This window comes from Acanthaster planci, linkage group LG02 (genome assembly GCF_054643075.1).
Source record: "Acanthaster planci isolate LZ-2023a linkage group LG02, COTS_SCS, whole genome shotgun sequence".
Taxonomy (NCBI): Eukaryota; Metazoa; Echinodermata; class Asteroidea; order Valvatida; family Acanthasteridae; genus Acanthaster; species Acanthaster planci.
Window position 1 is genome coordinate 35,806,872 of NC_141778.1, and position 19,713 is coordinate 35,826,584.

Sequence of the window (19,713 nt, forward strand, 5' to 3'; positions counted from 1 at the left end):
GTCCAACGCTGTATTACCTGACTAACAGGCCCAAGCGTTCTTTTGTGCGAGAAGAGCTTCAAGTGGTACCCGAAGACACTGCGTTAGTGCCTGCTTCTGCTGAAGCTTGAGCTTGAGTTGTGAGTGAGCACAGTGAGCGAGTTGTTATGTAGTGATCATAGGCTAGGGTATCTATCCCGTTGGACAAAATGTATCGCTTGCTATCTAGCGGATCTTTGTCTGATTTAATTAGTCGCTGCTCGTTAATGATTTTAGATTTGTTAAAGAGATAGTCTTTATAAGATTCGTGTGTTAGGTCTCTATCGGTAACAAGTTTAGTGACCCCTCTTGAGCACGTGCTAGCTGTGCTCGCCTATTAAAATTGAATACTTCTTGGGCCTGATACGGACAACTTCTGATAAAACTTGCCCACCAAATTTGTCTTAAAATTTCCCAATGCTTGCGAGTGGATGAGCTTTTGGGTAGTTGGTCAAGTTGATCTTGGATCTGCACTAGATCCTTGTAGAGATCGTTAGTTTGTAACTCACACAGCAAACTGTCGGTATCGGTATAAAGTAGCCCCACACGGTCACCACAACGAGCTTTCAACGCGTTGTAACAAAATTAAACATTAACATCTTTGACAAATTGAAGATCATGGATGTTCACTCCACAGTAGATCGGCTTATTAAGCACCACTTTTGTTTTAAAAGTTCCACATAACACGTGTTGCATTCTGGAAATGGCCTCACGCTTTTAAAACGCGAATAGCCCACAGCCTTTTAAAACTCGGTTTAGCCGGCAGCCGTTTACATTGCTCAGCATCGTTGTTGTCCTCCCTGATCAGCTTGGCGCTACAACGTTGACGTACATTCTCCATTGTTTTACCCAAAACTGCATTGTTGGCCAATTTAAAAAGGTCTTTTTCAAAGTCTGCGGTTGCTTGTATGCACAGCTTGGTATTTTTAGCGATACAGCTTTTCATCCACGCTTGTTATCTAAATCTTAACACGAGGTGTACTTTATTGGTCTTCAGCCCGAGTTGTAAGTACATGTATAGCTGCAAAATGCGATAGTGCAAAACATATTTTTCTTTTGTTGCGAGCGTCGCTATTAACTTGTTACAGCTTTGTATTTTTTGTAGAGTAATTTCTTTCGATAATCGCTATAGCTTTTTATAGGTACATGTATAACCAGGTTTTCTGGCGCAAGGGGGTAATCGTTGTCAGAATCATGTAGCACTTGTGGGTACTTGAGATCCACCTTGAGCATGTACCTGTAGTAATCATTGGTTGCTAAATTTAAGATGTGCTGAGTTGTATAGCGCTCTAGGTCTGTAGGTATTTTATCCATTTAAAATTTGCCAAAGGTAGCGGCTTAGATATAGCACACATATAGAGATTGCGTGCATCGAGATAGGCGATGTACACGTAGGTGGATGGTTTCATACCTGGATCAAAATCTTCAATAAATCCATTGTTTGCTTTTGCATAGCATACACTTCTCACACTAGAGATGCCACCGCGTTTGGCATTTTCAAAAAAAGCAAATGAACATCAGGGTCTGTAAATAACTCGAGCTATTCACTGGTGTGTTTTAGCAAGGCATCCCAAAAAAATCCAGGAGCTCTGTAATAGTTGGCAGGATCGAGACCATAGTTTTTATAAGACATGTCTCTAAAGTTTTGAAACACATGTGCCGAAAGTAAGTTCTCTATTTTGACATAAAGGTTGTCATAGTCACAGAGGGTTTTACAGTTTAAAGCTTTGCCAGACTTGTTGTTCTTGGGTGTATTCTGATTCACTGACGCTATTTTGTAAAGCTTTGCAAGACTTGTTGTGCTTGGGTGTACTCTGATTCGCTGACGCTATTTTGTAAAGCTTTGCCAGACTTGTTGTTCTTGGGTGTATTCTGATTCACTGACGCTATTTTGTAAAGCTTTGCAAGACTTGTTGTGCTTGGGTGTATTCTGATTCGCTGACGCTATTTTGTAAACTTTTGCCAGACTTGTTGTGTTTGGGTGTATTATGATTTGCTGACGCTATTTTGTAAAGCTTTGCCAGACTTCTTGTTCTTGGGTGTATTCTGATTTACTGGCGCTTTTTTGTAAAGCTTTGCCAGGCTTGTTGTGCTTGGGTGTATTCTGATTTGCTGACGCTATTTTGTAAAGCTTTGCCAGACTTGTTGGTGTTGAGTATATTCTGATTCACTGATGCTATTAAAAGCACTCAGGGTGGTAGCAGCATCTCGTTAAACTTTTCAAACGAGTCCATGCATTCGTAGAGACAGATCCCTTTTGCAAAAGAAGCGAGCTTTGCTCACCACACGCTTTTACAAGCCTGTCTAGCGACGTTGCCATGAAATGAAACTAGTTTATAAATCGAAACTGGCCTAGAGAAAACGAGACATACTTTTCGATGTTTTGGGGAATGCAAAAGATCTTGTCAGTTTGTTCGTTACCTTGAAATAGGCTTGCACCTTGCATAATGCGATGCGCGTCGTAATTTTCTATTCAAGATCCAGATCCCGTGTGAAACAAAAAGAGCTCACATGGGTATACATTGACATGTATGTACATGTACCATATGTAGAGGTTGACAGTAAAATTATTCAATGAAGGAGTCTTACACCAAACAAGTATACACATACATGTACGTGTATGTGGCTTGTACGTAAATGTACACGTACATGTACCATACCGGTACATGTACGTACATCTACTACTGTTGTTTCAGTCTGGCGATGACCAGACCATGATGTCATACATTTCAATACACTTCCAAGCGTGTTGCTTGATACATTTCATGCAGTGCAGATGTTTCTTTTAGTTAATTTTTGGCATTTTCCATTTCGACATTTTCTTCCCAGGTGCTATTTACAATTCAGCATGCAGCCTTACATGTACTGTACGTGTACGTCATGTCTCAAATCATCAATTTGATGTAACTCAGGAATTGTGAAGTTTCTGTGCTCTCTGCAGTTTGGTAAGTCTCTTTCGTATCCTGAACTTGAGAAGCTCAAATTTATGAACAAGGTACCGGTAGGGAACAATTCCATAAACCCACACCACTGATTTTTCCCTGCAGTGATCTACAGTCATCTAAAAGCAAAACCGTGTCATAAAAACATCAATGTTTTCATTGAAAATATTGTGATCTGTGCAACTTTTTATCACATTCGGTTCTTCTGAAATTGGGATTATTTTGTAATAATGTTTTTGTCCGTTGTACATGTATGAACCCAGCAGCATGAAAACTTGTATTGAGCACCATGCGACCATTGTGAATTAAACTGCCTTGTAACTTCCACGCATACAGGTCTGATTAATACGTTCAGATCCAGCAGCATAGTGCACAGGAAAATTGACATCTGTGCCGTATTATATCCTCCATCTTAGATTCAGTAATAACAAGAGATTCACTTTAAAAATTACTAGTGCAAGTGCAATGTTTTGGCTAAACCTGTGCCAAAAACTGAACTTTGACACTTGGAGCTTGCTCTGTCAGTGCTGTGTACAGTACAGTAGGGCTGCATTACACTTATGTGACATGTATCAATACATGTAAAGACAATTTGGATAGGAAGATGTTGGCACATTGCTCAAGTCTTACAGTAATATTCCTTGTCACAGGGGATAGTTATTTTCATTGGATGTGTTGGCTGAAAGTACATGTAACTGTCACGTTTGACAGACATTTTAGGTATTATTTGACACTTGAAGACGAGTATGCATATTGTATGAAATGTTCCTGTTGGGAACTTTGTCAGTATTCCCCTTCCGGCCAGAGCAAAATTTGAAATAAATGAAATACAATGGATAACAAACTGACTGAACTACCAGCCCTATTTTCCTTACAATGTTTATTCAGTATTCATTGTTCTGGTCTTTGGGTTTGTTATCAACGTGCAATAAGGCCAAGACTGTCAGTGCTTTCGAATGTACATGTACTTGTGTCATGTAAACCTGTCATTGTACTAAAACCTATTCTTTGAATATTTCCTTGCTTCATTCTCAGCTCAATTATGCATCTTTTCATAATTCACATAGAAAGTTTAAAGTTTATTTTAAACTTGAAAGTTTCAAGTGGTGAAAGTAAAAGTTTGGTTTTGCAGATTCTCTAGTAAAACAATAATATCTTCCTGTTTACACGTACCTTTGTTGCATAAAGGGAGAGTCAAAAAAGCACACAGGTAGACAGCCTGAAGTCGTTAGAGATTGGCTGAAGATATTGACAGGCTGAAGTTAGCATCGGTGCTTAGGTTGACAGAGGTAGACTGGCCGATGTCGGCCGAAGTGGATACGCTGACAGTAGAGGTAGACTGGACGATGTCAGCAGAAATACAATGTAGATGTGCTAAGGTCGGCAGAGGTGGTCACGCTGACAGTGGAGGTATACAGGCTGACATCAGCAGAGGTGACCACATTGACAGTGGAGGCGTACAGGCTGATGTCAGCAGAGGTGGACAAGCTAATGGCAGAGGTAGACAGTCAGAGAGTTGAAGTCGTCAGAGGAAGACCAGCTGGCATTGGATATGATGATTTGTGATGACGTGTTATTAATTTGAGATTTACCGGTAGAGATTTAAAAGTGCTTCCATCTTGTCATTCCTTATGTCTTGATGGATTCATCATTTTTGAGACAAATTGCCTGCTGTTGTTCAAGAAGCTCCCTCTGAATACTTTTTTCAAAGTTGACCTGCATCAATTGGAATTTCCTAACTTTGTCGAAGTGTAGTTAATTGAGATTTTGTTCATTTTGCATCAATTACTTCATGTTGCATTTTCATTACGAATATAAATTTGTTTAAATGACTGCAGTGAACGTTATACACAAAAATTCAGCTGTTTGTTAAGTTCCAGTGCTGTAAAGTTCTTGAATAGTTTAAGTGATTCAGCCCAATACTGCTATTCTGTAAGACTTGAGGCTATGCATGGCGAAAGTACTAACTATGTGAAGTTTGCGGTGACACCATGTAATCAAATTCTCTCTTTGAGTGTGTGTGGTTCTGAAAAGAACCGGGGTTCACTCGACGTTTCGAATAGTGTGCTCTGTTCGTCTTCAGGAGAAAGAGTGCCGAACTCTGGGGTGTGTGGGGCTTAAGTACCGGTGGAGAGGATTCAGTGCAGTGGAACCTCGTTGATGCGGAACAGCTTGGCTGGTGGTTGGATCCTAATCTTGTGGGTTACTGTTGGTGGGCTCAGTGAAGCATGTCATTGTTGCCGTGGGTGCCGTGGGTGGAGGACTGTGGACCGTGGGTATAGGTGACCCATTGGTCTGTAGGGGGAGTGGGGGGCGCCAGATGTTGCTAATGTTGAAACCGATGTCTTGGGGTACTGTGTTGTGCTTGTAGATCTCGATGGCTTCTCTGATGCGTCTTGGGTGCCATCTGTTGACAGGGACAATGAGTTCTGCGTCTTTCCAGTTGATGATGTGGTCCTTGGCGTGTGAGTGTTTGACAATGGCAGATTTGTCATAGTCTCCTCTGCGTCCGTGGGCAATGTGTTCTTTGAGTCTGGTGGAGAGATCTCTGCCAGTCTCGCCGATGTACACCTGCCCACATTCACAGGGGATCCTATACACTCGAGCCTTGGTCTTGTGTTCTTGCTTGTCCTTGTGGGTCTGCAGGCTGGCTTGTAGTTTCTTGGTCGAGGAGTGGTACACCTTGATGCTGGCTTGATTGAGGATTCGTTGGATTTTGTGTGAAGTACTACCTAAGTATGGGAGGTTGACTATGGCCTTATAGTTTGGGGGTGGCTTTGGGTATAGGAGACCCGACAGCCGGGGTGGTCTTGGGTTTTGACTTGACGGTGATGGTATCCGTTTAATTGGAGTGCCGTTGATATGTGCTGGAGTTCATGTTGTAGGTGCTCTTGGTCGCAGATCTTATACGCTCGTTGCACCAGGGTTCGGTTGACTGAGGACTTCACCCTGGGATGATGGAACGATGAGCTGTGGAGGTACCGGTCTGTGTGGGTGGGCTTGCGGTAGACGGAGTGCCCGAGGGTACCATCTGCCCGTCGATGGACCTTGACGTCAAGGAAGGGAATGGAGTTCCCCTCCTCCTGTTCCATCGTGAACTTAATGCTGGGATGCAGGTCGTTCAGATGGTTCAGGAATGACTGGAGGTGATGGGGTCCATGCGGCCAGATGATGAAGGTGTCGTCTACGTAGCGAAGCCAGGTGCTCGGACGATGATCTGCGGAGAGTAGTGCCGTGGTCTCGAAGTCCTCCATGAACATGTCAGCTAGGACTGGGGATAGAGGAGATCCCAGCCGACTGCTCGAAGAACTTGTCTCTCCATCTGAAGCTAGTCGACGATACGCAGGTTAGCAACAGGTCATGGATTTGGTCGGGGGAGAGGGCTGTGCGCTCACAGAGAGTGGGATCATTTTGTAGACGTTCTTTGGCAATGAGGCAGGCCTCGCCTGTGGGGACGTTGGTGAAGAGGGAAACGACATCAAAACTGACCATGATATCGCTGGGCTGTAGGTTGAGGTTCTGGATGTGTTGGACGAATTGGTCTGAGTTGGTCACATGATGAGGGGTGTTACCCACCAAGGGTTTGAGAATGTTAGTGAGATGCTTCGCAGTGTCGTAGGTAGGACCTCCTCGTGAGGCTACAATGGGACGGAGTGGAATGTCGGGCTTGTGGATCTTGGGCTGGCCAAAGAACCGGGGGCAAGTGGAGCTAGAGGGTCTCAGTTGTCTGTACAACGAGAGAGGGATAGCCTCAGAACGCTGGAGAGCCAATAGTTTGGTGGCAATCTTACGCTCAATAGCTGGCGTGGGGTCCTTCCGGAGGGGACGGTAGGGGGGGTAGAGAGAATGTCTGTGACCTTCCTGTCGTAATCGACCTTGTCCATGACTACTGTTGCGTTACCTTTGTCTGCCGGCAGGATGTGGATCGACTTGTCTTGGCGCAGATTCTTGATTGCAGCGAGTTCCTGTCTTGAGATGTTGGTCTTGGGTGTCTTGGCTTGCTTGAGGGCTTGGTAGAGCTGGATGCGGACGTCGTCTGCTTCGGTTTTGCTGAGGTGTTGTAGCGCTGGCTCCGTTGACTGGATGATGTCCTCAACCGGGATCGTCTTCGGCGGGAGGGCAAAGTTCATGCCTAAAGACAGGACTTTGCTCTCGGTGCTTGAGAGCGATCTCTGGCTGAGGTTCACCACTGTCTTCTTGTTGAAGGCTTGCTGAGAGCGGAGGTGGGGCTTGGGGCTGTGCGTACGTAAGGATATAGAAGATCCTATTGTACGACTTGGGAGGGATGGAAAGGGAGATATAGAGCATCGCCTATTCCGGAGGGGGCGTGTCAGGCAGAGTTTGGAGAACTTCTTGATCTGCTTGCGGCGAGTGGTCTTGTAGATGTGGTGGCTGGACGCATCGGTTAGGGTTTGGATCTTGGGGAAGTCTCTCGGTTGGGTCGTGCTTTGGAGGATCTGGCGGGTGCTGGCTATCTGCTTGTCTAGTGCAGCTAGCTGGGATCGGGTGCTTGAGATCTGGAGTCGCAGGAGAGAGAGGCTAGATGCTTGGAGGATGTGGGCTGATCGCTGGCTGCGGAGGGGATCCCCTAGCTATTCTGAACACCTATGTACCAAACATTGGGGTATACTGAACATTCTCCTTGGCTCCCGAGTTCTCCATACCGAACATTAAAAGGTTGCTTTAAAAGGAAATACATTTAGGACTGATGAGAATACTGACAAGTTTAGGAAAATCTGTCTTGCAAAAGATCAGTGCCAACACCGTCAGTATGTATGTGTTTAATTTGCTTCAGAAATTGTATTCGATGATGTTTATTCTTGTAACAATGCTGCATCATCTTCTCAAGATTTTCTTTTAAATGTACGTGTACAGGTATTGCCTGTGGTGTCTCTTGGCTCCCAAATCTATTAGCCCATGCCTCATAATTAATATCTCCCCCATTCACTCCTAAAACAAGATTCAATCCTAATGTAATCAAGAGTCAAGCCCACAACTACCTATTAGACCACTTTCTCTGATCTCATTGTAAAGACATCAGATTGTCTCGATAGTGTCATTAGAATCAATGTGTTTTATTGTACAACGGGTTATGATTTTTTAGGTATAAGTACGTGTACCCGGTACATACATGTACATGTATCTTATAGGGTGTAAACTTCAACTTGAGCAGATATACTAAAATGTGGTCTTCAAGATGCACTACTCACTCAATTCTGAGTTCAGCTATAAGCTATATAAGCCTGCAAATCTCAAATGCAAAGTTTGAATTTTAATTGCAACAGAAAAAGAGTAACATTTTGAATTTGTGCATTAATGCAAATTGTTTGGTTGACTGTCATCTGTTTTGGGAGCTAAGAACAACTAATTTGTCCACAGTTTTACGTGTATTTAATGGTGTCCATTCTTTGATTTTCGTATTAATGCCAAGAAACTGAAGTGAGACTAGACGCCATCCAGTCTATGCTGCTTTCCTTAGGATGTCACAGCGATGTGAATAATACCAGTCCCCACTACACAGCTGTTTGAGAAGCTCTTCCATCTCAGTGGATGCCTTTCCGCCCATGCATTCAGTGACCGGGGAATCCCATCCCGGACAACGCACGTAAGGATTTGAGTATGGCGTCTCGTCACTGATCCTCTAACCATTTGTGGACGTTTTCCTACCAACATCACCGCTCCACGAATAGCGCTGTTCTGTTGTTTCTCCACGAGGCCTTGATGCAGCCCCCTCGTAGATGCCCAACCATCCTATGTGTGTTACCTGTCTCTTGATGCCATTGATGTTATGCTCCGGCATACGCCTTGCCATTGATACCAGTTCCCAGTGGCTACTTTTCTGCAGTGGGCCCTTCTGTGCCGGTGTTGCATCTCGTGAATGTGAGTAGCGTATTTACTAAATCAAAGCTTTCAACATTATGCATTGCCCAAACCGTTGTCATAAAAGTTTTGAACTATGCTTGGATTTGAACTAGAAACCAAGAGAATACTTTATTTTCGGCTCGGTCCGCACGTGGATAGGGTTTTCAGTCCCTATCTGATTCTCATTGTGTCCTCACAGCAGGTTTCTTCAGGCTTGCCAGCTACAGTGCCAAGGGTACTTTTTAGGAATCCTTTGTGTCATTATCAGAAATAAATAATAATAATAATTTCCCAAGAACCTTGCGGGTAGCCATTTCATAATCAAGAACCCATCCTTTTTCTGCATTCAGTAGAAATCTATTTGCCTTTATAAAATTTTTGTTTGAAGTTGTATGGATTTCATATTGAACCAAAACATCTAGAAAAGCTGTAAATTTTTTAAATTTTCTGTCCTTTTCTGAGCTGTCCAGTAAAAGTGCAGAAGACAACTGCATGTTTTTTGGTTGACATGCATTCCTTTTTTTCTGTTTTGCATTTTTACATATTCTGTCAGTCTTTTATTAAAGTCTCACCCTGACAGGTTAAGTTTAGCATGCTTGAATAAAAGAATAATTTGACGTTTTTGTTAAACCATTGCTTTTACTGACCCAATTTCAAATGCAGGTATTGTGTGGCTTCTCATAACTTGCTGGCTATTGAGGGACATACATCATTGGCTTCCAGTAAACTAAGAACAGAGCAGTTGATCATCTCTGTCATCTCATCAAACAGCAGTTTCAGACGCCTTACAGATTTCACTTTTAAGGTGAGCGAGATTTCTTTTGCAATTTCAGAAGAAGCTCAGCATTTGGGCAAATAATTGTTATTTCATACACGATGTTTGTTAAGTCTGTGAACATTTATGATGTGTCAAACACAAACTTGATTGCTCTTCACCGTCTGCATTGCAGGGCATTGCCATAGAAATACACCACAGACTTTCAAGAGTTGCTACTTACGGTGGTGTTGAAAGTTGGTCGATAATCTTGCTTTTTCAAAAGTCAGGGTTTCAGCTGTAAATGATACCATCAAGTGGTTTTCTGGTAAAATGAAGAAGTTGCAATCTGTAGCTTCTTTGGCTATTTTATCATACGATTTAACAGTTAATATAAAATTGAAAAACGACCTCCTCTTGGTGTGAGCCTTTGAATGTGGGATGGATTGGGGATGTATGTGGATGTGGGTTTTGATTCTGTTTTGAAACACAACTGCAAAAACCAAGAGATGAATGGGCAACTTTATTTGGAGGTCGACGAAAAAAGGACAGTCCCAAAATGTTACTTTATTTTCTGTTTTATTGAATATTTCCAGCAGATGAATCATTTATAAATGACCTTGCCAATTGGTATACAAGCTTAAAGACACAAATTTCACACGGCCGTCAGATTTAGTTTATTGGACGTTTTTTTACTTTCCCTTTCGTTTGCATCATATTTCTCCAAAATACTCTTTTCCCACAAAAAGTAAAAAGCAAGTTGTATGAAAGGAATCCACATTGTCTACCACAGTCCCTCCTCAATAGTCGGTCTCAGCAGGAAGTGACGTATTCAGGATAGTTACTGCACCACAAACTGTCTTATCGTGTGTACAAAGTATACATTACAAATTATGTATCTTTTTGCACAGAAACCTTGCAGTGGACTTTAATACTGAAAGTAATTTGTAAAGAACTATTGATTATGCAGCCATCCCATGTCCCCTTTGTTGCAGGCAGAGATAGTCACAAATGCAGAGAGAGATGTCGGCAGAGGTATATGTGCTGAAGTCGACAGACGTGCCAAAGTCGGCAGAGGAAGACAAGCTGATGTTGATTAAGGTATGTTGTGGATATGATGTTTTATATCTGTTATCCCTGATATTTTGGGGACAAATTGCCTGCCATAATACCAGGATGCTCACTCCAAACGTAAAAAACATGGACGTCAATCCTCTGAAGTTGTAGCCTAGTTATTTCAGATTTAATTCATTTTGTCAGTGTTTGTTTTACGTTGCATTTTTTAACGGCTGTGGTAGGTTGGGTAACGTCATCAGTTTTTTTAATTACAGCGTGGAAGACACCTACATGGACATCGACAGGAGGAGAGACAGACGGAAGCGTGATGACTGTCCTGAAGGTTAGGCTTGGAATGTGTTTTTGGCTGATATACCATAATGCACAAGAGGATATAGTTTCATGAATTTTTCTTTAAAACTGCTGGTTTAGAATGCACTGTTTCCCAGCACTTTGGAATGATGTGGTCCATTCATACCATAGTAGATATTTTCGACAGGGCTAACCCTTAATACATGTATATGCATTTTAACATTCACTATTTGTAAAAACCCAGGTGGAAAATATCATAAACAGAGCGTGGCAAATGGAACAAAATCCTTGCAGTTTGCATAATGCCTTTATACATTGTTTATTCCAGCTTTCTGGATTCACTCATCAATTGGGAGGTAGACAGTGTAAAGGAAGGAACAGATTATAGTACCGGTAAGTTTGTAACCCGTTTTCTATAATGAAATGGGAATCAAAAGCTCAATAAAAGCACGTTAGATATCCTTCCCAATTTATAAACGTTAAAAAAATGCACTACTTGTCAAATACTTTGGAATCTAGAATGTTTGTCAACTCTGCACATATATTGTGATTTAATATGTATTTTTTCTGTTGACTACAGGTTGGAAAGATCATCCGATGCCTGAAGATGAGTGAAGTTTCTTTCAACTCGGAAGAATGAACATCAGTAAAGCAGTATAAAGAGAATGAAGACCTTGCTTGTGTTTCTTTGTGTTTCTAAACTCCCTCCCGCCTCCCCTCCCGCTAAAAATTTGTCCTTAAACTCCCTCCCGCCTCCCCTCCCGCTAAAAATTTGTCCTTAAACTCCCTCCCGCCTCCCCTCCCGCTAAAAATTTGTCCTTAAACTCCCTCCCGCCTCCCCTCCCGCTAAAAATTTGTCCTTAAACTCCCTCCCGCCTCCCCTCCCGCTAAAAATTTGTCCTTAAACTCCCTCCCGCCTCCCCTCCCGCTAAAAATTTGTCCTTAAACTCCCTCCCGCCTCCCCTCCCGCTAAAAATTTGTCCTTAAACTCCCTCCCGCCTCCCCTCCCGCTAAAAATTTGTCCTTAAACTCCCTCCCGCCTCCCCTCCCGCTAAAAATTTGTCCTTAAACTCCCTCCCGCCTCCCCTCCCGCTAAAAATTTGTCCTTAAACTCCCTCCCGCCTCCCCTCCCGCTAAAAATTTGTCCTTAAACTCCCTCCCGCCTCCCCTCCCGCTAAAAATTTGTCCTTAAACTCCCTCCCGCCTCCCCTCCCGCTAAAAATTTGTCCTTAAACTCCCTCCCGCCTCCCCTCCCGCTAAAAATTTGTCCTTAAACTCCCTCCCGCCTCCCCTCCCGCTAAAAATTTGTCCTTAAACTCCCTCCCGCCTCCCCTCCCGCTAAAAATTTGTCCTTAAACTCCCTCCCGCCTCCCCTCCCGCTAAAAATTTGTCCTTAAACTCCCTCCCGCCTCCCCTCCCGCTAAAAATTTGTCCTTAAACTCCCTCCCGCCTCCCCTCCCGCTAAAAATTTGTCCTTAAACTCCCTCCCGCCTCCCCTCCCGCTAAAAATTTGTCCTTAAACTCCCTCCCGCCTCCCCTCCCGCTAAAAATTTGTCCTTAAACTCCCTCCCGCCTCCCCTCCCGCTAAAAATTTGTCCTTAAACCCCGCCTCCCCTCCCGCTAAAAATTTGTCCTTAAACTCCCTCCCGCCTCCCCTCCCGCTAAAAATTTGTCCTTAAACTCCCTCCCGCCTCCCCTCCCGCTAAAAATTTGTCCTTAAACTCCCTCCCGCCTCCCCTCCCGCTAAAAATTTGTCCTTAAACTCCCTCCCGCCTCCCCTCCCGCTAAAAATTTGTCCTTAAACTCCCTCCCGCCTCCCCTCCCGCTAAAAATTTGTCCTTAAACTCCCTCCCGCCTCCCCTCCCGCTAAAAATTTGTCCTTAAACTCCCTCCCGCCTCCCCTCCCGCTAAAAATTTGTCCTTAAACTCCCTCCCGCCTCCCCTCCCGCTAAAAATTTGTCCTTAAACTCCCTCCCGCCTCCCCTCCCGCTAAAAATTTGTCCTTAAACTCCCCTCCCGCCTCCCCTCCCGCTAAAAATTTGTCCTTAAACTCCCTCCCCGCCTCCCCTCCCGCTAAAAATTTGTCCTTAAACTCCCTCCCGCCTCCCCTCCCGCTAAAAATTTGTCCTTAAACTCCCTCCCGCCTCCCGCTAAAAATTTGTCCTTAAACTCCCTCCCGCCTCCCGCTAAAAATTTGTCCTTAAACTCCCTGCCGCCTCCCGCTAAAAATTTGTCCTTAAACTCCCTCCCCCCTCCCCCTCCCGCTAAAAATTTGTCCTTAAACTCCCTCCCGCCTCCCGCTAAAAATTTGTCCTTAAACTCCCTCCCGCCTCCCGCTAAAAATTTGTCCTTAAACTCCCTCCCGCCTCCCGCTAAAACTTTCTCCTTAAACTCCCTCCCGCTAAAACTTTGTCCTTAACCTCCCTCCCGCCTCCCCTCCCGCTAAAACTTTGTCCTTAAACTCCTTCCGCCTCCCCTCCCGCTAAAACTTTGTCCTTAAACTCCCTCCCGCCTCCCCTCCCGCTAAAAATTTGTCCTTAAACTCCCTCCCGCCTCCCCTCCCGCTAAAAATTTGTCCTTAAACTCCCTCCCGCCTCCCCTCCCGCTAAAAATTTGTCCTTAAACTCCCTCCCGCCTCCCCTCCCGCTAAAAATTTGTCCTTAAACTCCCTCCCGCCTCCCCTCCTTTGTCCTTTGTCCTTTGTCCTTTGTCCTTTGTCCTTTGTCCTTTGTCCTCTGTCCTTTGTCCTTTGTCCTTTGTCCTTTGTCCTTTGTCCTTTGTCCTTTGTCCTTTGTCCTTTGTCCTTTGTCCTTTGTCCTTTGTCCTTTGTCCTTTGTCCTTTGTCCTTTGTCCTTTGTCCTTTGTCCTTTGTCCTTTGTCCTTTGGCCTTTGTCCTTTGTCCTTTGTCCTTTGTCCTTTGTCCTTTGTCCTTTGTCCTTTGTCCTTTGTCCTTTGTCCTTTGTCCTTTGTCCTTTGTCCTTTGTCCTTTGTCCTTTGTCCTTTGTCCTTTGTCCTTTGTCCTTTGTCCTTTGTCCTTTGTCCTTTGTCCTTTGTCCTTTGTCCTTTTTCCTTTGTCCTTTGCCCTTTGTCCTTTGTCCTTTGTCCTTTGTCCTTTGTCCTTTGTCCTTTGTCCTTTGTCCTTTGTCCTTTGTTCTTTGTCCTTTGTCCTTTGTCCTTTGTCCTTTGTCCTTTGTCCTTTGTCCTTTGTCCTTTGTCCTTTGTCCTTTGTCCTTTGTCCTTTGTCCTTTGTCCTTTGTCCTTTGTCCTTTGTCCTTTGTGCTTTGTCCTTTGTCCTTTGTCCTTTGTCCTTTGTCCTTTGTCCTTTGTCCTTTGTCCTTTGTCCTTTGTACTTTGTCCTTTGTCCTTTGTCCTTTGTCCTTTGTCCTTTGTCCTTTGTCCTTTGTCCTTTGTCCTTTGTCCTTTGTCCTTTGTCCTTTGTCCTTTGTCCTTTGTCCTTTGTCCTTTGTCCTTTGTCCTTTGTCCTTTGTCCTTTGTCCTTTGTCCTTTGTCCTTTGTCCTTTGTCCTTTGTCCTTTGTCCTTTGTCCTTTGTCCTTTGTCCTTTGTCCTTTGTCCTTTGTCCTTTGTCCTTTGTCCTTTGTCGTTTGTCCTTTGTCCTTTGTCCTTTGTCCTTTGTCCTTTGTCCTTTGTCCTTTGTCCTTTGTCCTTTGTCCTTTGTCCTTTGTCCTTTGTCCTTTGTCCTTTGTCCTTTGTCCTTTGTCCTTTGTCCTTTGTCCTTTGGTAACCTACCTTTTATTTCCAAGTTGTGAATAAATGCCACACAAAATAATCACATCTGCTCATTTATTATTCTTCTTGCAATTATCAACTTAAATAAAGTTTCTAGACTTGTAACAAATTGTAATATGTTTTATTTACTTCTATTAATTTGTGAATAAATGCCACACAGAATAATCAGATCTTCTCATTTATTATTCCTCTTGCAATTATCAACTTAAATAAAGTTTCTAGACTTGTAACAAATTGTAATATGTATTATTTAGCTTCTATTAATTTGTGAATAAATGCCACAGAAATTAAATTATCAAATCTGCTCGTTTATTATTCCTCTTCCAATTATCATCAACTTAAAATAAAGTTTGTATACTTTAAACGTTGTGTTGTTTTTAGAACATGGGAGTTTTAAATGCAAGGTTGCCAACAATTCTTCTTACACGGGGGTTTAAAAAAAATTTTAGAAGCAATTATTCTTGCAGTTTACTCTTAAAACATGGGGTTAGGAACAATTTCCGCCATTTTATCTACTAACTTTTAAATCGAGGTTAGAAAAGTTGCAAACAGGTCACTTTTTAGAACATGGGGTTTAAAACAAATTTAATGTCCATTTTCAAATGCGAAGTTGCAAACAATTCACTTTTTTAATCAAACATTGGGGTTAGAACAATTTTAGAAGCAATTATTCATGCAGTTTTACTCTTAAAACATGGGGTTAGGAACAATCTCCGCCATTTTATCTACTACCTTTTAAAATGAGAGGTTAGAAAAGTTGCAAACAGGTCACTTTTTTAGAACATGGGGGTTAGAACAAATTTAATGTCAATTTTTAAATGCTAAGTTGCAAACAATTCAGTTTTTTAATCAAACATTGGGGTTAGAACAATTTTAGCAAATATACTTGTAATTTTACTTTTTTACAACATAGTTATTCGCATTTTGACATGGGGGTTAGAACAATTTTAGAAGCAATTATTCTTGCGGTTTTACTCTTAAAACATGGCGTTACGAACAATTTCTGCCATTTTATCTACTATTTTTTAAATCGAGAGGTTAGAAAACTTGCAAACAGGTCATTTTTTTAGAACATGGGGTTTAGAACAAATTTAATGTCAATTTTTAAATGCGAAGTTGCAAACAATTCACTTTTTTAATCAAACATTGGGGTTAGAACAATTTTAGCAAATATACTTGTAATTTTACTTTTTTAAAACATAGTTATTCACATTTTTAACAACATGGGGGTTAGAACAATTTTAGAAGCAATTATTCTTGCAGTTTTACTGTTAAAACATGGGGTTACGAACAGTTTCCGCCATTTTATCTACTACCTTTTGAAACGAGAGATTAGAACAATTTTAAATGAAAAGTTGCAAACAAGTCACTTTTTTTAGAACATGGGGGTTAGAGAACAAATTTAATGTCAATTTTTAAATGCGAAGTTGCAAACAATTCACTTTTTTAATCAAACATTGGGGTCTGAACAATTTTAGCAAATATACTCGTAATTTTACTTTTTTAAAACATAGTTATTCACATTTTTAACATGGGGGTTAGAACAATTTTAGAAGCAATTCTTGCAATTTTACTCTTAGAACATGGGGGTTAGAGAACAAATTTAATGTCAATTTTTACATGCGAAGTTGCAAACAATTCACTTTTTTAATCAAACATTGGGGTCTGAACAATTTTAGCAAATATACTTGTAATTTTACTTTTTTAAAACATAGTTATTCACATTTTTAACATGGGGGTTAGAACAATTTTAGAAGCAATTATTCTTGCAGTTTTACTCTTAAAACATGGGGTTACGAACAATTTCCGCCATTAGTACTACCTTTTAAAATGAGAAGTTAGAAATGTTGCAAACAGGTCACTTCTTTTAGAACATGGGGGTTAGAACAAATTTAATGTCAATTTTTAAATGCGAAGTTGCAAACAATTCACTTTTTTAATCAAACATTGGGTTTAAAAAAATTTTAGAAGCAATTATTCTTGCAGTTTTACTCTTAAAACATGGGGTTACGAACAATTTCCGCCATTTTATCTACTACCTTTTAAAACGAGAAGTTAGAAATGTTGCAAACAGGTCACTTTTTTAGAACATGGGGGTTAGAACAAATTTAATGTCAATTTTTAAATGCGAAGTTGCAAACAATTCACTTTTTTAATCAAACATTGGGTTTAAAAAAATTTTAGAAGCGATTATTCTTGCAGTTTTACTCTTAAAACATGGGGTTACGAACAATTTCCGCCATTTTATCTACTACCTTTTAAAATGAGAAGTTAGAAATGTTGCCAACAGGTCACTTTTTTAGAACATGGGGGTTAGAACAAATTTAATGTCAATTTTTAAATGCGAAGTTGCAAACTATTCACTTTTTTAATCAAACATTGGGTTTAAAAAAATTTTAGAAGCAATTATTCTTGCAGTTTTACTCTTAAAACATGGGGTTACGAACAATTTCCGCCATTTTATCTACTACCTTTTAAAACGAGAGGTTAGAAAAGTTGCAAACAGGTTAATTTTTTAGAACATGGGGGTTAGAACAAATTTAATGTCAATTTTAAATGCGAAGTTGCAAAGAATTCACTTTTTTAATCGAACATTGGGGTTAGAACAATTTTAGCAAATACACTTGTAATTTTACTTTTTTAAAACATAGTTATTCACATTTTTAACATGGGGGTTAGAACAATTTTAGAAGCAATTCTTGCAATTTTACTCTTAGAACATGGGGGTTAGTGAACAAATTTAATGTCAATTTTTACATGCGAAGTTGCAAACAATTCACTTTTTTAATCAAACATTGGGGTCTGAACAATTTTAGCAAATATACTTGTAATTTTACTTTTTTAAAACATAGTTATTCACATTTTTAACATGGGGGTTAGAACAATTTTAGAAGTAATTATTCTTGCAGTTTTACTCTTAAAACATGGGGTTACGAACAATTTCCGCCATTTTATCTACTACCTTTTAAAATGAGAAGTTAGAAATGTTGCCAACAGGTCACTTTTTTAGAACATGGGGGTTAGAACAAATTTAATGTCAATTTTTAAATGCGAAGTTGCAAACAATTCACTTTTTTAATCAAACATTGGGTTTAAAAAAATTTTAGAAGCAATTATTCTTGCAGTTTTACTCTTAAAACATGGGGTTACGAACAATTTCCGCCATTTTATCTACTACCTTTTAAAACGAGAGGTTAGAAAAGTTGCAAACAATTCACTTTTAATCAAACATTGGGTTTAGAAGAATTTTAGAAGTAATTATTCTTCCAGTTTTACTCTTGAAACATGGGGTTAGGAACAATTTCCGCCATTTTATCTACTACCTTTTAAAACGAGAGGTTAGAAAAGTTGCAAACAGGTTAATTTTTTAGAACATGGGGGTTAGAGAACAAATTTAATGTCAATTTTTACATGCGAAGTTGCAAACAATTCACTTTTTTAATCAAACATTGGGGTCTGAACAATTTTAGCAAATATACTTGTAATTTTACTTTTTTAAAACATAGTTATTCACATTTTTAACATGGGGGTTAGAACAATTTTAGAAGCAATTATTCTTGCAGTTTTACTCTTAAAACATGGGGTTACGAACAATTTCCGCCATTAGTACTACCTTTTAAAATGAGAAGTTAGAAATGTTGCAAACAGGTCACTTTTTTAGAACATGGGGGTTAGAACAAATTTAATGTCAATTTTTAAATGCGAAGTTGCAAACAATTCACTTTTTTAATCAAACATTGGGTTTAAAAAAATTTTAGAAGCAATTATTCTTGCAGTTTTACTCTTAAAACATGGGGTTACGAACAATTTCCGCCATTTTATCTACTACCTTTTAAAACGAGAAGTTAGAAATGTTGCAAACAGGTCACTTTTTTAGAACATGGGGGTTAGAACAAATTTAATGTCAATTTTTAAATGCGAAGTTGCAAACAATTCACTTTTTTAATCAAACATTGGGTTTAAAAAAATTTTAGAAGCGATTATTCTTGCAGTTTTACTCTTAAAACATGGGGTTACGAACAATTTCCGCCATTTTATCTACTACCTTTTAAAATGAGAAGTTAGAAATGTTGCCAACAGGTCACTTTTTTAGAACATGGGGGTTAGAACAAATTTAATGTCAATTTTTAAATGCGAAGTTGCAAACTATTCACTTTTTTAATCAAACATTGGGTTTAAAAAAATTTTAGAAGCAATTATTCTTGCAGTTTTACTCTTAAAACATGGGGTTACGAACAATTTCCGCCATTTTATCTACTACCTTTTAAAACGAGAGGTTAGAAAAGTTGCAAACAGGTTAATTTTTTAGAACATGGGGGTTAGAACAAATTTAATGTCAATTTTAAATGCGAAGTTGCAAAGAATTCACTTTTTTAATCGAACATTGGGGTTAGAACAATTTTAGCAAATACACTTGTAATTTTACTTTTTTAAAACATAGTTATTCACATTTTTAACATGGGGGGTTAGAACAATTTTAGAAGCAATTCTTGCAATTTTACTCTTAGAACATGGGGGTTAGTGAACAAATTTAATGTCAATTTTTACATGCGAAGTTGCAAACAATTCACTTTTTTAATCAAACATTGGGGTCTGAACAATTTTAGCAAATATACTTGTAATTTTACTTTGTTAAAACATAGTTATTCACATTTTTAACATGGGGGTTAGAACAATTTTAGAAGCAATTATTCTTGCAGTTTTACTCTTAAAACATGGGGTTACGAACAATTTCCGCCATTTTATCTACTACCTTTTAAAATGAGAAGTTAGAAATGTTGCCAACAGGTCACTTTTTTAGAACATGGGGGTTAGAACAAATTTAATGTCAATTTTTAAATGCGAAGTTGCAAACAATTCACTTTTTTAATCAAACATTGGGTTTAAAAAAATTTTAGAAGCAATTATTCTTGCAGTTTTACTCTTAAAACATGGGGTTACGAACAATTTCCGCCATTTTATCTACTACCTTTTAAAACGAGAGGTTAGAAAAGTTGCAAACAATTCACTTTTAATCAAAC

General features: G+C 40.1%; 2 protein-coding genes across 4 annotated transcripts in view; one reads left to right on the top strand and one right to left on the bottom strand.

The window, feature by feature from the left end:
• Positions 1-12,967, top strand: part of ofd1 (OFD1 centriole and centriolar satellite protein) — a 197,881-nt gene extending 184,914 nt beyond the window's left edge. For 2 of the 3 annotated variants that reach the window (XR_015424317.1, XR_015424318.1), the window contains 7 exons: positions 2,848-2,963; positions 8,392-8,840; positions 9,486-9,627; positions 10,572-10,677; positions 10,908-10,975; positions 11,273-11,337; positions 11,525-12,967. The gene's annotated coding sequence lies outside the window, so the exon portion shown is untranslated. Of the gene's footprint in view, positions 1-2,847; positions 2,964-4,148; positions 4,461-8,391; positions 8,841-9,485; positions 9,628-10,571; positions 10,678-10,907; positions 10,976-11,272; positions 11,338-11,524 lie in introns of all 3 variants that reach the window. The other variant, XR_015424319.1, reaches the window with a different exon arrangement.
• Positions 5,151-6,077, bottom strand: LOC147800201 (uncharacterized). The gene is made up of 2 exons (XM_087132623.1): positions 5,758-6,077; positions 5,151-5,710 (listed from the first exon to the last, which is right to left on the bottom strand). Exons 1-2 carry the CDS (start codon positions 6,050-6,052, stop codon positions 5,151-5,153), a joined length of 855 nt encoding a protein of 284 aa, XP_086988749.1. The 5' UTR covers positions 6,053-6,077.
• Positions 12,968-19,713: the final 6,746 nt, after the last annotated feature.